Source organism: Armigeres subalbatus, chromosome 2, assembly GCF_024139115.2.
Source record: "Armigeres subalbatus isolate Guangzhou_Male chromosome 2, GZ_Asu_2, whole genome shotgun sequence".
Taxonomy (NCBI): domain Eukaryota; kingdom Metazoa; phylum Arthropoda; class Insecta; order Diptera; family Culicidae; genus Armigeres; species Armigeres subalbatus.
This window is the reverse complement of record NC_085140.1, coordinates 39,608,011-39,621,680: the sequence shown is the minus strand read 5'-3', so window position 1 is coordinate 39,621,680 and position 13,670 is coordinate 39,608,011. Positions and strand designations below refer to the sequence as shown.

Sequence of the window (13,670 nt, the reverse complement as noted above, 5' to 3'; positions counted from 1 at the left end):
ACTACGTTAGGATAAAAGCAACCCCGTCACGTTACCCGTTCGATGGATGAGAGGACGACGGGTGAATGTATTTCCAAGAAACTCGATAAACCGTTGCAGGAGATGTTATGTTATCAAGTTCCTCTGAAACGTGTGCGGCGTGTTGCTTCCCAAAATGACCGTTGTTTTGTGAGCTCCCACCCGGGAATGCTCAGGGCTTTGTTACAATATTTTCTTCAAATCGAGCGTTGCTTTCTCTTGCTGTGCCGTTCAATCAGCAATGTAGTTCATTTTAAGTCACGCAGATCCATAAACATCGTGATCCAGACCTTTTAACAATCATGACATGCATGATTTTGTGGGATTTCCAGAGCCGGTTTTCGATCCGTTTTTTGATAAACAACAATCAATAATTAGTATTAATCAATAAACATTTATCACTTGAAGTTCTCAATTTTTAACACACAGTTCTTAATTTGCAACTTACTCATTTGCATTGCGATATTTGCGTTCGGTCGTACTTCATAGTGGAGGCTAATAATAGATACAAAGAAGCAACACTATTTTACTGGAGCTTTTGCTGTCTTTCAACTTAGTGTTTTTAAAAGCAATCCCACAATTTATATATGTACGCGTCTATATCTAAGGATCTTGATCATTGTTATATACAGCCCTTTGCATCTTGACAGATATCGGTCTAGTACAAGGATTCGACAGCAACTACCTTCAGCATGGTCATGGCTCCCATACCTATATACACATTTGGTTTTTACTGCTACTATATCAAGCAAGCAAACACCCGAAATCTGCTATGTTCATGGCCTCCAAATCTGATAATCTGAGCTTATAATAATATAAGATAATTTAATTGAGCAACTTCGGTTTGATTTTTGACAACCATCGAATGATTACTTAAAACATAGAATGACTCAGCAAAATTTTCAACCCACCCGATTGATTATTACTGGAATGGTCACAAAAACACAATCAATCTTGAGTATATTGACGCGTGTAATCGAAAGTAATTCATAATTATTCAAAAAAAATATTAGATTGTGGAATATAAGCAAGTAAACATCGTTGACTCATATTAAAACGAGAATTGACCGAGTAGAGCTGACTGTGGATGTGTTGAGAAGTGAGGTGACACAAAAAAGCACTTCACAAATATAAATCAATTATTTTAAGCGCTGCTGACAGGTATCGATTAGTAACGCGAATCCTCACTTAAAGCGGAAGAAAGTGAACAGCAATGTATTTTATACATCATTCATTTTTGAAATGGTTGTTTTTCATAGACGAACCCAAGTAGAAAGACCATGATGCTCGGTAGGGTGTCATTGGGTTACAAAACAGAATAGCATAAAACTATTAAACAACAGTTGTGAAGTTGAAAAATTGGATGATGAAATGATTTTCATAGCGAATAGGCTTGTAAACCAGAAAGTATAAAACATTGGTACATGAACGTAAAATTTTTCTTTGGGGATTCGAATGAATTTCCTTTAGAAATTCGAATGAACTTCCTTTAGAAATTCGAATGAACTTCCTTTGGAAATTCGAATGAATTTTCGTTGAAAATTCGAATGAATTTCCGTTGGAAATTCGAATGAATTTCCGTTGAAAATTCGAATGAATTTCCGTTGGAAATTCAAATAAATTTCCGTTGGAAATTCAAATAAATTTCCGTTGGAAATTCAAATAAATTTCCGTTGTAAATTCGAATGAATTTCCGTTGGAAGTTCGAATGAATTTCCGTTGGAAATTCGAATGAATTTCCGTTGGAAATTCAAATAAATTTCCGTTGGAAATTCAAATAAATTTCCGTTGGAAATTCGAATGAATTTCCGTTGAAATTGAATGAATTTCCGTTGGAAATTCGAATGAATTTCCGTTGAAATTCGAATGAATTTCCGTTGGAAATTCGAATGAATTTCCGTTGAAATTGAAATGAATTTCCGTTGGAAATTCGAATGAATTTCCGTTGAAATTCGAATGAATTTCCGTTGGAAATTGAATGAATTTCCGTTGGAAATTGAATGAATTTCCGTTGGAAATTCGAATGAATTTCCGTTGGAAATTCGAATGAATTTCCGTTGGAAATTCGAATGAATTTCCGTTGGAAATTCGAATGAATTTCCGTTGAAATTCGAATGAATTTCCGTTGAATTCGAATGAATTTCCGTTGAAATTCGAATGAATTTCCGTTGGAAATTCGAATGAATTTCCGTTAGGAAATTCGAATGAATTTCCGTTGAAATTCGAATGAATTTCCGTTGGAAATTCAGAATGAATTTCCGTTGGAAATTGAATGAATTTCCGTTGAAATTCGAATGAATTTCCGTTGAATTGAATGAATTTCCGTTGAAATTGAAATGAATTTCCGTTGAATTCGAATGAATTTCCGTTGGAAATTCGAATGAATTTCCGTTGAAATTCGAATGAATTTCCGTTGAAATTGAATGAATTTCCGTTGGAAATTCGAATGAATTTCCGTTGGAAATTCGAATGAATTTCCGTTGAATTGAATGAATTTCCGTTGGAAATTGAATGAATTTCCGTTGAAATTCGAATGAATTTCCGTTGGAAATTGAATGAATTTCCGTTGAATTCGAATGAATTTCCGTTGAAATTGAATGAATTTCCGTTGAAATTGAATGAATTTCCGTTGAAATTGAATGAATTTCCGTTGGAAATTGAATGAATTTCCGTTGAAATTCGAATGAATTTCCGTTGAAATTGAATGAATTTCCGTTGAAATTGAATGAATTTCCGTTGAATTCGAATGAATTTCCGTTGAAATTCGAATGAATTTCCGTTGAAATTGAATGAATTTCCGTTGAATTCGAATGAATTTCCGTTGGAAATTGAATGAATTTCCGTTGAAATTCGAATGAATTTCCGTTGAAATTGAATGAATTTCCGTTGAAATTGAATGAATTTCCGTTGAAATTGAATGAATTTCCGTTGAAATTGAATGAATTTCCGTTGAAATTCGAATGAATTTCCGTTGAAATTGAATGAATTTCCGTTGGAAATTGAATGAATTTCCGTTGGAAATTCGAATGAATTTCCGTTGAAATTCGAATGAATTTCCGTTGAAATTGAATGAATTTCCGTTGAATTGAATGAATTTCGTTGAATTGAATGAATTTCCGTTGAAATTCGAATGAATTTCCGTTGAAATTCGAATGAATTTCCGTTGAATTGAAATGAATTTCCGTTGAAATTGAATGAATTTCCGTTGGAAATTGAATGAATTTCCGTTGAAATTGAATGAATTTCCGTTGAAATTGAAATGAATTTCCGTTGAAATTCGAATGAATTTCCGTTGAAATTGAATGAATTTCCGTTGGAAATTGAATGAATTTCCGTTGAATTCGAATGAATTTCCGTTGGAATTCGAATGAATTTCCGTTGGAAATTGAATGAATTTCCGTTGGAAATTCGAATGAATTTCCGTTGGAAATTCGAATGAATTTCCGTTGGAAATTCGAATGAATTTCCGTTGGAATTGTGAAATGAATTTCCGTTGGAAATTCGAATGAATTTCCGTTGAAATTGAATGAATTTCCGTTGAAATTGAATGAATTTCCGTTGGAAATTCGAATGAATTTCCGTTGAAATTCGAATGAATTTCCCGTGGAAATTGAATGAATTTCGTTGAATTTGAATTTCCCGTCCTGTAATTGAATGAATTTCCCGTGGAAATTGAACTAAATTGAATGAATTCCCTTGAAATTGAATTTATTTTCCGTAGGAATTGTGGAAAATTTCTGCAGAAATTGGAGTGAATTTTTCTTGAATGAATGAATTTCCTGTGAAATTGAATTAATTTCCCGTGGAAATTCGAATGATTTTTTTTGGAAATTCGAAATAATTTCCCGTGGAAATTCGAATTAATTTCCCGTGGAAATTCGAATGAATTTCCCGTGGAAATTTGAATGAATTTCTCGTGGTTACCATTTTTGCATTCGTATATCATGAGGCTAACACGATGATACTTTTATGCCCAGGGAAATCGATACAATTTCCAAACCGAAAATTGTCTGGACCGGCATCGGGAATCGAACCCAGCCACCCTCAGCATGGTTTTGCTTTGTAGCCGCGCGTCTTACCTCGGCTAAGTGCCTGAACATAGAACATGTATTTTTTTGGCCAAACAACTTTGTAGAAGGTGGTAAAAGTGCCTGAAACATGCTCAAAACCTGATTTGAGGAACCTTCACCAGAAAACGTCACATCCGCTACAACTTTCCCGAAGACACTAGGCTCATTTCTGGTTCCGACGGATAAGCAAAATTTTAATCTAATTTTTATAAATTTTTTATCTTATCTAGGAAAGAGCCTTTTTTGTCCTTTCTAATGTGATTTTTTTTAATGTGATTATATTTTATAATGCACAAGAAAGGCATCATCACTGCTAGGTGGATTAATCTGGTTTTTTTTCGAAGTTCTAAGCACTCGTTGAAGATGAACAGAAATCTTTTGAGGTAGGTATCTTAAAAATACGACAGATCGGACGTAAAGTTACAAAACCAGAAATGTTTGTGTGTGTTGACTCCTTATTGTCATTTTAAATTATAATATCTTTTAATTTTAGCTTGGTTTGCAATCCAGCATTATTTGCTCAGTTTTTTCCCCCATCAATTCAACATGGACTAGAAAATTCAACCGATCTCTGCATCCTTCTCAACTGTCGATATTCCATTTAACATTTTCTTTTTCGCGAGGTGTCAAATCTAACACCATTATTTCCTGGACATGATTAGACAATTATTCCACCGACCGCTTGCCCATTCTTTTCCTATCGAATACGTACGTGGTTACTGATTGTGTCCATTTCGGTTTGAGTGTATAATATTTGGCAACTAGCAGCAGCAACAGCAACAACAACAACATCGGAATTGGCTTAATATACGTGTTAATGAGGCAAACAAATCTGATATAATATCGAAAAATTTTACCCACGTCAACAGCAGTATCAGCAACAGCAGCAGTAGCAGTGGCCTGGAGTTACCAATTAAGACCACCTGAACTGTAGTGTTTCATAGCAGTGTATCGGTTTCGCCATCACGTGATCACCGAATGAAGTTGATGTTGTTCGGAAACATTTTCAAGTGTCGCAAAATCAGTGTTAAACAGTGACGTCGTGAAAAGTAGTTTTTCAACTATCACCGGATACCAACAGAAGTCTGCAAATCCAAATAAAATGTGTCCAGCTTTAAACCAAAGATTATTGTTAAAAATAGAAACAAAGTCCAAAACAAAGTAATAACAGACGAAAACAAAGTCCAGTTCCTCATAACCGTGCCACATTAAGTGAGAAACATAAATACAAAAAAAAACCTGCTCCCTAACGACGGGCTTTCGTGCCGCCATTCTGAACGGCGAGGACGATTTACTGTATTTGGCGAATGGTGTGCATTCCATTTGCCCGTGCGAAAACAGAGCTTCAGAGAGAAATCGACGTTTAGAGAGTGATCCCCTCCCGTGAAAGCCGGTTTCGATGGATAGTTATGAGTCGCGGTTTAACGTGAACCGATCGTAAAATATAGGATCGCGCGGCTTCAAACTGGATCCATCAAGTGACAAAAGCGGCAAGCGACAGTCGTCTAGTCCCGCCCTAGCCGAGATGAACGTCTCGCAAGGCTATCCGGTCAATCCGGAACGAACCGGGTATCCATCGCGGTACTTCGGTGGTCACGGGGCTTCCTCCCATGCCGGGCCAGCGGCGTCCGGCTATCGTGAGGACTACCCACAGCATCACCATCGAGCCGAACCTACGCCAATGAGTTATGATGGTGGATTAAGTCCGGGCTTCAATCCACCCTCGAAGAGCCCGTACCAGGAAATGGGTGGCGTGATACCGTACGGCTATTCGCCCTCTCCGTACGACGGAGCGGATGGCCGGTTTAATTTTCCTGCGTATCATCCCGGACTGGCTGGGTCCATGGGCGGAGGCGCACCGAGGGTGCACCCGGATTCGACGATGATTAATCGCATCGGCATGGGCTACGGGCATCCGTTGCCATGGTATGGGGCGTCACCTCGCCCCTATCCGCTACCACCGGAGCACATGTACAACATGTATCACTATGGCAGGTAATTGATGATTTTTTCACTGATTTGAATTGTTCTTGATGTTCTCGGAAGAGGGAAGATAAGAAAGCTAGACAAGATTATTGAAATTTCATTGGAAAGCATCATAACGTATCATCATCATTTGATTTAATATTGTGACTATTAACTTCTAATCTATCGTAATCCGGGGCGATTGGAGTCGTGGGATAATTGTGATAAAAATTGACACTCAGGTGTTAATTTGTGTTTGACCTTTGATGACATTTCTAATTGATTAGCAACTACACTGCCGTAAGATCGCAAAATCAGCATTGTCTTGGCCAATAATAAATTCAATTTAGTAAATCGTATTGTTTTGAAAACCATTCTTTTGTTATTTTTGATATTTGATTGATTTGCGCTCAGATTATGGAACTTTGAAATGAATTTGGAAAAAAGAGCAATAACTTGGTTACCCAAACCATAGAACCACTATCGGCGTTATTAAACTTTTAAATAATTTATTTATTTGTATAGACCGATTATCTCTTCAGTATCACTTAACTCTTGAGCAAATCAATTTCACACACGTTCGTTTAAGACCTTCGCCTGGAGCCGAATTAGATTGAATTATGCATAGATAATTGAGGCCATTTGAACTAACCTGTTAGCTCAGTGCGAACCATTTATCCGGAGTCTCGCGTTGATATTCCACCCCATTAGAAATGCATAGCAACAATGTTGCATCAAACGCGCCTAAGCAAACTGTCTTTCGAGGAAACTTGCTCCTGATGCAAAGTGCCACCCTTAACGACAGAGCACTCGAGCCGACTCTCCGCGGTCACAGCTCACGTAACGTCGCGTCGCGAGGCCCAACCGTTCGTGGTGGGCAGCACTGCGCTGTTCCACCGCATTTTTCAATATTCCAATGATTATAGATTGCACAACTGTGGTGGGAATGGATGGCTATTTTTTCCTCTTACAAGACATGGCAAACATCAGCTCCCCCTTTCTCAATCGACGAGCTGGGATGCGCCCCTGACAAACTTCGGAATGATGTTGACACGAGCAAACTAGCTGCGGTGATCTTTCGTCCTCGTGCAATTCCTATGAAATCCGAACACAATCAAAACACCATTATCGGGAAACATTATTGCACCATGATACTCTATGGTGGAAGAACAATTTTCTTCCGATGCAATCGATTGGCATGTGGAGGTAAGAAACAACTTCTAGGCTTTCGCATCTTACCCACAGCTGTGCGACTTGCCTTTTTTTTGTGGCGGATATGGAAAGGATCTACTGTCATAGAGCAGATTGGTCCAACCAAAGGTGAATTGCACAGATCACATTCGTATGCATCTTCACATGATTGTCCGTTGTCCCAGATGGGGATTCCCAGTTGTGCATGGCGTGTGGCCCGTATCAGCCGATGGTGTATCACAAAATACGAATCGATTGGATAAAAAAAACTGTCTTGTATTCAGATCCACCCAAAGAAATTAAGTCCCCCATTCAAAAGTAGGGAAAACCAGGTTAGGGAAATGTTAAAAGTTAAACAGGTTTCCTGAGTAAAAAAAATAACAATATCACATACGAGGAAGCTGAAGTCATGGGCACTGTCTTTCCCCTGTTCCATTTTATCACGTTTCCGACCCGACTTCTAGACCAACATTTGAAAAGGGCGTAACAGCCAAAATTTATTCCTTCTGATTCTTCGTCCACATATATAAATCTATATATAAACGAAGAATCAGAAGGAATAAATTTTGGCTGTTACGCCCTTTTCAAATGTTGGTCTAGACTTTATCGCATTTTTTACACGATTTCGTCACCCCGCAAAATTTAAAATTCTTTTTATTCTCGTAAATAATACTGCAACCTACAACGATTTCCATTAAATAACATTAAAGGCCTGTGGTTTATTATGAATTATTTATGACTTCTATCACAGTAAGCCTTTTCGACAAGAAATTACTCTTCACACATTTGGCCTTACCAAGGCATCAACTGCTTCAAATTTGTGAAATGCATTCAAAAACTGTTTTTTCGGATTTTGTCACATTCCCTATTTTGCCAGAAGGGTGATTAAAACGAGATATTACTGTACTACTTTTTCCCATTTATTCGAGAAACCAGAGGGAAAACCAACTCATTGCAGCAGCATTGCATTGCATCGCCAACGACATTCATAAATTGGATTGTTTTCTTCCGCAATGGGTTACTATTTTCACAAAGCAGTTTTTTCCAGAAATTATTTCTTGATTTACATTTGGCTTATTTGTTTGAATAATCAGTACATACTGCCATGCGCCATTTTATTGCTTTGAAATAGTTAAAATTCGATTCTCTGTTGTTTGCGCTGAGCACGTAAAAGTTTACACATGTGCTATGGATCGGCTGACACGAAGCTATCGCATAACAGCAAAAAAACAGTCTGGCGGAAGAAGAAGATTGGTTGAAGAAAGTCGCAAACATTTTATTCGACGGACTATCCTATATTGCTCGGTGCATATATGGACATAAATAGGAATGAACATTTTATAAATTGTGTCAGGGTCGTGTCACACTTAAATTATCATGATATGAGCCTAAAATCTGTTTTTATCGCTGTTTGTAAAATCAAGAAGTTTGAGGTGTAACAAGACATATTTTGACTCATTTTAGGAAATGGTCATTCCGCAGGTCTTCTGGATTGTCGCCCATGTGGTCTGACTAGAACCAAAAGGCCCAGGAACTTCAAAAATATTATTCCTCACATTTGCAATCATGAAGTTTGAGGCGTCACAAGATGAATTTTAATTAAATTCAAATACTGGCCTTTTCGCAGGACCTCCAGATTGTGGACAATACGACTGGATCGTCCAAGTGGCCCAGAAGACGTACAGATATCATTTCCAGAATTGCTTTGCGGCGCCACTCGACCTGTTTTGACTCAATTTAGGAAATGACCAAGGTATCTCAATTCGCACATTGCTCTCAAATTAAAAATGCGACAACAAAAGAATAAAATAAAAACTCCTCTAAAAAATAAAAATTTCCCACAAAAAATAAGAAAATTGCCAATAAAGAAATCAGGGCATGAGCAATAAATAAATATAAAATTTCCACAAATAAAACAAAATTTCCATAAACAATTGAAAATTTTCCACAAAACAAAAATAAATAGGCAATTTTAAAAGCAAAATTGCTATTATAAAAAGAATTTTTCATAAAAAATCAAATGTTCCACGAAAATAATACAAAATTTCCATAAATAAATCAATGTTAGCAAAAAAAAAATACAAAATTTTCCACAAAACAAATATTTTTTTCAATAAAAAAAAAATTCCACAAAATGATCAATAAAGAACAATAAAAAAATAAGATAATTTCCAAAAAAAGCAATCAAACTGTTCTTTTTTTCATATATGACACCTTCTTTAAAAGCGTTTAAAGTTCATGTAAAATTTTATCAGCTTCATTGCTCTCTTGTATTTTTTATGGAAATTTTCTTATTTTATATTGCTCTTTATTGATTATTTTGTGGAAAATTTTCAATTTTTTATGGAAAAATATATTTATTTCGTGGAAAATTTTGTAATTGTTTATTGCTAATATTGATTTATTTATGGCAATTTTGTATTTTTTTCGTGGAACATTTTGATTTCTTTATGGAAAATTCTTCTTTTATAATTGCTATTTTTTCTTTTAAAATGCTTATTTATTTTTATTTTGTGGAAAATTCTTAATTGTTTATGGAAATTCTGTTTTATTTGTGGAAATTTTATATTTATTTATTGTTCATACCCTGATTTCTTTGTTGGCAATTTGCTAATTGATTATGGAAAATTTCTAATTTTTTATGGAAATTTTATTTTGCAGCCACAACCAAAGGGAATCAGGGTAATATACTAGGGGAGGAGGTTCGGTTGTGAACACAGTTCAGTTGTGGGCAGCACCCCTACATATCTATTGACAGATAACAGGTGCTGTCATTCTGACAACCGTTATTAGTTTGCTATTGTAACATGATGTTTTGTGCTCAATATCAAACCGGATGGGGATCTGGAAGATCGAAGTGTGCCGCGCGCGACGGATGTCAAAATTTTTCATCGCTTGATTTTTTTCTATTTTGGCTATTGAAGACTCTCAGAAATTTCTAATAAACGCCAATTGGTATACGCGTGATATTTTAAGTTAGTTCATAAAAGATAGATTTGAAGGTGTGCGTTAGTGATTGTGGCTTTAGTGGAAATTTGTGAGTGATGATTCCTGTTATGAAGTCACCGCATGCGAAATCAGGAGAGGCAGGCCGCGGGCGCAACACGAATCGAGTGTGGAATATAGATCCAGAGCTCCTCTCAACCAGCTTATTTCCAGCTTATTGTTCACCGTGGATGCGCAGTTCTACAAAAGTGGATAAAATTGGTGAGATTGTTCCGATATGGATTTACTACTTTACCATTGTTACGAATTTTAAGGCGTATTGATACGATTGTAATTTATAACCTAATAACGCGCTGGATTGGAGAATCCGGAAGATTGTTTACGGGTCCATTATCCATTTGATAATGGTAGCATAAACAGGCGGGGCTTATTGTAAGCAAAAGTGACCTCGGACTGGTCATGAAATACCAGGCAGTCTGAAACGGGTCACTGGAGCTGCAATAGAGCTAACACTTTCTAACTCCCGGATTAAATCTGACTGTAAAATTGTAAAACAGACAGCTTTCTTCCATAACATTACTGCCAGACAGTGGGGATTAGTTTGGACACACACACATACACACACAATATCAAACCGGATGGGGATCTCTACTTTGAGCTAGGAACAAATCAATTTTTTTTACGAAAAAAACAACTCGAATATTTTTTTGCCTTTTTTAAAGTGTCATAAATTGAAGTGAGTTAATTCAAAAAGTGAGTTCCAATGCATATTTATACAGTAAATTCAATCTATTTTGAGGCTTAATGACGATTACCATTAAAATTTCAGCGCGAAATTTGTTTTCTTCATTTTCCAAAAAGGCTGCAAAAAACTCGGTTGTACTAAAAACTCGATTGTGGGCACCTTTATTGGTTCGGTTATGGGCACCCTTATTTTATTGACAAATCATTCAATATCGTTTTAGTTGTCCCCTATCTTATTTCAAACTAGCTTTATGTACCCGGCCTTGCTCGGAGTTGCCAGTTTGGTTCGCAGTTTTTTTTCACAATCAGAAAATGATAAAACCAATTGGTGGTTAACAGGGTAATTGTGTTTACTTGTTGATACCTCATCATTTGATTAAAAGAAGCGTCTATTTATAAAGAAGGAAAAACATCCACCAATGCCTTATTCCGGGCAAACGCATATTTTTAAAGAAGGGATCACACCCACCATTGCCCTATTCCGGGCAAATGCCTACTTTTAAAGAAGCAATCACATCCATCATCTAGATAGAAACACATTAATCATTGCTTTTCACTGGGCAAACTATGATTCCGATGAAGGTTACCAATTATCATTGCTTTATACTCAGCAAATGCATGCTTTCTATGAAAGATTCTGATGCTGTTGTGTATTATTCCAAATTCACCTCATGTTGAATGACCTTAGGCCAAATAGTGTTATGTTAATGGCCTGCTTCATTAAGGGATATGTCATTTTCAGGGAAATGTTATTGTCGAGGATTTGCTATTTTTGAGGAATTGTTTTCGGAGCATTATACAATGTCAAGGAACCTCGGATGAACTAAATAAGAGGGATTTTAAATTAAGTCGTTTTCTAAACAATACCCAACCTCAACAACCTCGCGCATTTCGAAAACTCCTCCCAGCCTCTCTAAAATAGTTTCCTTTGGGTGAACAATACGTGTTTAAATATTTGGTTTGAATTCACCCATGCGATAAAAAGGTATACTAAACTGTTCGTTTAATAAATATACCCTCTCTCGTTCAGCTATGACACTCTTACCCAGTCTGATATAGTCTTCCTTAGACAGAGATTATGGGTTCCAAATTTGGTGGACATCGGTAAATGGGTTTAGAAGTTATGCTGAATTGATCGCTAAATAAAGAATACCCCTCCCTCACAACCTGCCAATTTTAAAAGGACCTACCAATATCCACTAAAATCGTTTCCTTAGGACAGGCAATATTTGATACAAATTTGGTTCAAATCGGCCATGGGGCTCAAGACTTACATTGAGTTGATCGATTGCTAAATAATACACCTCCCCACATATCATTTCTTATTTCCCAAGAGCATGCTTAACCTCCCTATCGTCGTCTCCTTAAGATAAATAATGTGTGTTCCAAACTTGGTTGAAATCGGCCAAGGGGTTCAGAAGTTACACTGAATTGATCGATAACTTAGCCCCTTTTCCAAAGAGCATCCCTCACCCCCTCTCGTCGTCTCCATAAGATGAAGGATGTGTGTTCCAAATTTGGTTGAAATCTGCCGAGGGGTTCAGAAGTTACACTGAGTTGATTGATAACTTAGCAATACACCTCCCCCCTACCCTCCCCGTTTTCCAAAGAGCATTCCTAACCTCCCTCTCGTCGTCTCCATATAATAAATAATGTGTGCTCCAAATTTGGTTGAAATCGGCCAAGGGGTTCAGAAGTTACACTGAGTTGATCGATAACTTAGCAATACCCCTCCCCCCTTACCCTCCCCCTTTTTCAAAGAGCATCACCAACCCCTTATCGTCGTCTCCTTAAGATGAAGGATGTGTGTTCCAAATTTGGTTGAAATCTGCCGAGGGGTTCAGAAGTTACACTGAGTTGATCGATAACTTAGCAATACCGCTCCCCCCTTATCCTCCCCCTTTTCCGAAGAGCATCACCAACCCCTTATCGTCGTCTCCTTAAGATGAAGAATGTGTGTTCCAAATTTGGTTGAAATCGGCCAAGGGGTTCAGATTTACACTGGGTTGATCGATAACTAAGCAATACCCCTCCCCCCATGCCTAACCCCCCTATCGTCGTCTCCTTAAGATAAAGAATGTGTGTTCCAAATTTGGTTAAAATCGGTAAAGGGGTTCAGAAGTTATGCTGGAACATACATACAAACATACATACAAACCTACAAACATTGAGTTTTATATATATAGATAGATAGATAGATAGATAGATAGATGACATTTTTAGCAGGTTTTAATAATTATTGAGACAAAATTGATTGAAATAATGAATTTAACAGCCTCCTGGATATTAGATTGAATAAATTATTCATTTTTTTGGGTGGTTTCTATTCATGCTTCTTTATTTTTAGCGGAGTTTCCAAGGGTGCCCACAACCGAACCACAAATTTGAAATGCCAAAAAATGTCAAATTTGCAAAATTGTCAATATTTTTTTTCAAACCGATGAAATCAAACTATTTTTTTCGCTAGTAGTAAGGTTATTAGTCTAGCTTTCCATTGGTATACAAATGTCGGCATAAGATCAACTAGGGCCAAAGTTATGGATCAAAGACAAAAGGGTGCCCACAACCGAACCTCTTCCCCTACAATATATCTCACATTTTTGATTAGTAATTTTTCTTACATAAATAGCATAATATTAAACTACCTTCTTCGTTTATTCTCATTTCAGGTATGTAACAGTCACCTTATGTACACGGTAATGGGGTAAGTGTTGTGCTGATGATGATGCTACTCAG

The 13,670-nt window shown here is 36.9% G+C and overlaps 1 protein-coding gene across 8 annotated transcripts in view; it reads left to right on the top strand.

Annotated features, from left to right (window-relative positions):
• Positions 1-13,670, top strand: part of LOC134218483 (circadian locomoter output cycles protein kaput-like) — a 295,619-nt gene that overhangs the window by 177,443 nt on the left and 104,506 nt on the right. Inside the window, exon 2 of one of the 8 annotated variants that reach the window (XM_062697538.1) lies at positions 4,976-6,083. The exons of 5 other annotated variants lie outside the window; for them this stretch is intronic. In XM_062697538.1, the coding sequence (XP_062553522.1) occupies positions 5,614-6,083 (470 nt within the window). In that variant the 5' untranslated portion in view covers positions 4,976-5,613. Of the gene's footprint in view, positions 1-4,957; positions 6,084-13,670 lie in introns of all 8 variants that reach the window. 2 more of the 8 variants (XM_062697537.1, XM_062697536.1) reach the window with 2 other exon arrangements.